This window comes from Vicugna pacos, chromosome 16, assembly GCF_048564905.1.
Source record: "Vicugna pacos chromosome 16, VicPac4, whole genome shotgun sequence".
Classification (NCBI taxonomy): Eukaryota; Metazoa; Chordata; class Mammalia; order Artiodactyla; family Camelidae; genus Vicugna; species Vicugna pacos.
Window position 1 is genome coordinate 46,033,050 of NC_133002.1, and position 2,664 is coordinate 46,035,713.

Sequence of the window (2,664 nt, forward strand, 5' to 3'; positions counted from 1 at the left end):
AAATGTGGCTATAGAAGTTGACGGTAACTCCCAACTCCTCACAGCCAACACCTCTTCCAGCAGACCTAGCCCTGTCAAATCACCAAAATATTCGAACCGAAGTAGGGGGGTGGTGTTTGAAAGGGCTCTAAAGGGAAGAACCCCCTCTACTCCCCTTCCCCCATTCCTCAGCCCTGGCGCCCCTCTCCACTTTTTTTTTGTTTGTTTGTTTTAAATAGAAAATATATAATTAAATTTACAAAGACTATTTACAGTTTTAATTACAAACCTGATGGGGAAGTTGGGCAGAGTTCCCTTTAAAAAGCGACCTGAAAAAGAAATGGTTTCGATCGTTCTTTATTTAAAAAAATAAAATAAGGAGTCTGTAGGAACCCCCCACCCCGGGCAGAGAGCGCAGTGCGGGGGCCCCGGCTGGGGACGCCGCGCAGGGGCGCCCGCTCACACGGTGGTCTCGCCGTGCCGGCTGTTGGTGAGACGCGTGTAGAACTTCCTCCACGAGTGCAGCGTCTTACCGGACCAGATCCAGAAGCCCGACGTGATGCCCACGATGAGCGTCATGAGGTATTTGATCATGTAGACTGTGAAGTCGGGCGACATGCGCGGCGTGTAGTGCGCCGGGCACGGGATGGCCAGGCTCTTGCAGTGCTGGCTCACCCACGAGCGCTCCCAGTGCTCTCGGAAGGCCTGCTCGTAGAAGTAGCAGGCGATGACGATGGTGGCGGGCACGGTGTAGAGCACCGAGAAGACGCCGATGCGCACCATGAGCCGCTCCAGCTTCTCTGTCTTGGTGCCGTCGTGCTTCATGATGGTACGGATGCGGAAGAGGGACACGAAACCGGCCAGGAGGAAGGACGTGCCTATGAACAGGTATACGAAGAGCGGCGCCAGCACGAAGCCCCGCAGCGGGTCCAGGCTGTTGAGGCCCACGAAGCACACGCCGCTCAACAGGTCGCCGTCGATCTGGCCCATGGCCAGGATGGTGATGGTCTTGACAGCGGGCACGGCCCACGCGGCCAGGTGGAAGTACTGCGAGTTGGCCTCGATGGCCTCGTGGCCCCACTTCATGCCCGCCGCCAGGAACCAGGTGAGCGACAGGATGACCCACCAGATGGAACTGGCCATGCTGAAGAAGTAGAGCATCATGAAGAGGATGGTGCAGCCCTCCTTCTTGGTGCCCTGCACCACCGTGCGATAGCCGTCCTCGGAGAAGCGCTCGTTGCACACTACGCGCTCCTGAAGCACGAAACCGGCGATGTAGGCTACCGACACCATAGTATAGCAGCCGGACAGAAAGATGATGGGCCGCTCGGGGTAGCGGAAGCGCTGCATGTCCACCAGGTACGTGGTGACGGTGAAGAAGGTGGAAGCGCAGCACAACACCGACCAGGTGAGGATCCACAGACGCGCAAAGCGTGTCTCCTCCTGCGAGAAGAACATGGAGCCATCGGGCCGGGCCGGCTCGCAGGGTGCCGCGCAGTCGCGCTCGCCGAGGAATTTGTAGCTGAGATAGGACGGAACCTTGAGGACACGCGGGCAGTGGAACGGGTGCTCCAGCGTGGCGTAGCGCGGGGGCGAACCGCCGCCGCCCGGGCCGCCCGGGGTGCCCCCTGCACCCGGCTGCAGGCCCGGCGGGGGCGCGGTGGTGAGCAGCGCTGGTGCGCCGTCCTCCGAGTGGTTCTGGCCCACGCAGATCTGCTCCGCGCCGTGGCGGGGGAAATGCTCGCAGCGCAGGCGCTCCGGCCATTGGAAACCGAACTTGTTCATGAGCGCCTCGCAGCCCTGGCGCGCGCGCTCACAGATGGAGCGGCACGGAGGGATGGCCTGCTCCAGCACCGTGCACACGGGTGCGTACATGGAGCACAAGAAGAAGCGCAGTTCGGGCGAGCACTGCACCTTCACCAACGGGTAGAACTGGTGCACCTCCAGGCCCGCGTCCTCCTGATTCGTGTGGCCCAGAAGGTTGGGCATGATGGTCTGGTTGTAGGCGATGTCCGTGCACAGAGGGATGGAGATGGGCTGGCAGAAGCCGTGGTCCGGGATGGAGATGCCCTTCTCCCCGTGGAACTGGGCCGGCCCGGCGGCAGGCAGCAGCAGCAGCGGCAGCAGCAGGCGGGGCAGGGCGCTGCGGGGCCGCATGCTGGCCGCCGCCCCCCACCCGGCTCCCGGGCGCCCCCCCGCCCCCGCCCCCAGCCCCGAGACCACGCGCCTTCCCCGCCGCCGCCGCCTCGCCGTGGCCGCTGCCCCCGCGCTTCTTTGCAAACTTTGCTCGCGGCCTCAGAGTCGGGGAGGCCGGGCAGGGGAGGGGGGAGGCGCGCCTGCCTGCTAGCTTGCCGAGGTCGGACTGAGCCGCCGAAGATACCAAGTGCGGCTAGCCCTCTCTCCTCTTCTTCCTCCTCCTTTCGCCTCTCCCCTCCCTTCTCCGCCCAGCGACTCCTTTGTGCCTCCCTCCAGCCCTCACCTCGGCCTCTCCAATCCCAATTAGTCGGTTTCAAGGGGGCCCCCGCCGGCGGCCCCGCCCTCTCTTCAGACCCCCAAAAAAGGGATCCTTGAAACCGCCCCGTCGAGCTCTAAGAACCATCCCAAAATGTGCTCTTGGCCAATAAGATTTAAACCCGAGGACCAGCCCCGAGGGCTGGATTGGTCGACCACAACATAATGAGATCA

At 62.7% G+C, this 2,664-nt stretch overlaps 1 protein-coding gene across 1 annotated transcript; it reads right to left on the reverse strand.

Moving 5' to 3' along the window:
• Nucleotides 1-208: 208 nt before the first annotated feature.
• On the reverse strand, nt 209-2,446 carry FZD2 (frizzled class receptor 2). The gene has a single exon (XM_006217463.4). It carries the CDS (start codon nt 2,134-2,136, stop codon nt 439-441), a length of 1,698 nt encoding a protein of 565 aa, XP_006217525.3. The 5' UTR covers nt 2,137-2,446; the 3' UTR covers nt 209-438.
• Nucleotides 2,447-2,664: the final 218 nt, after the last annotated feature.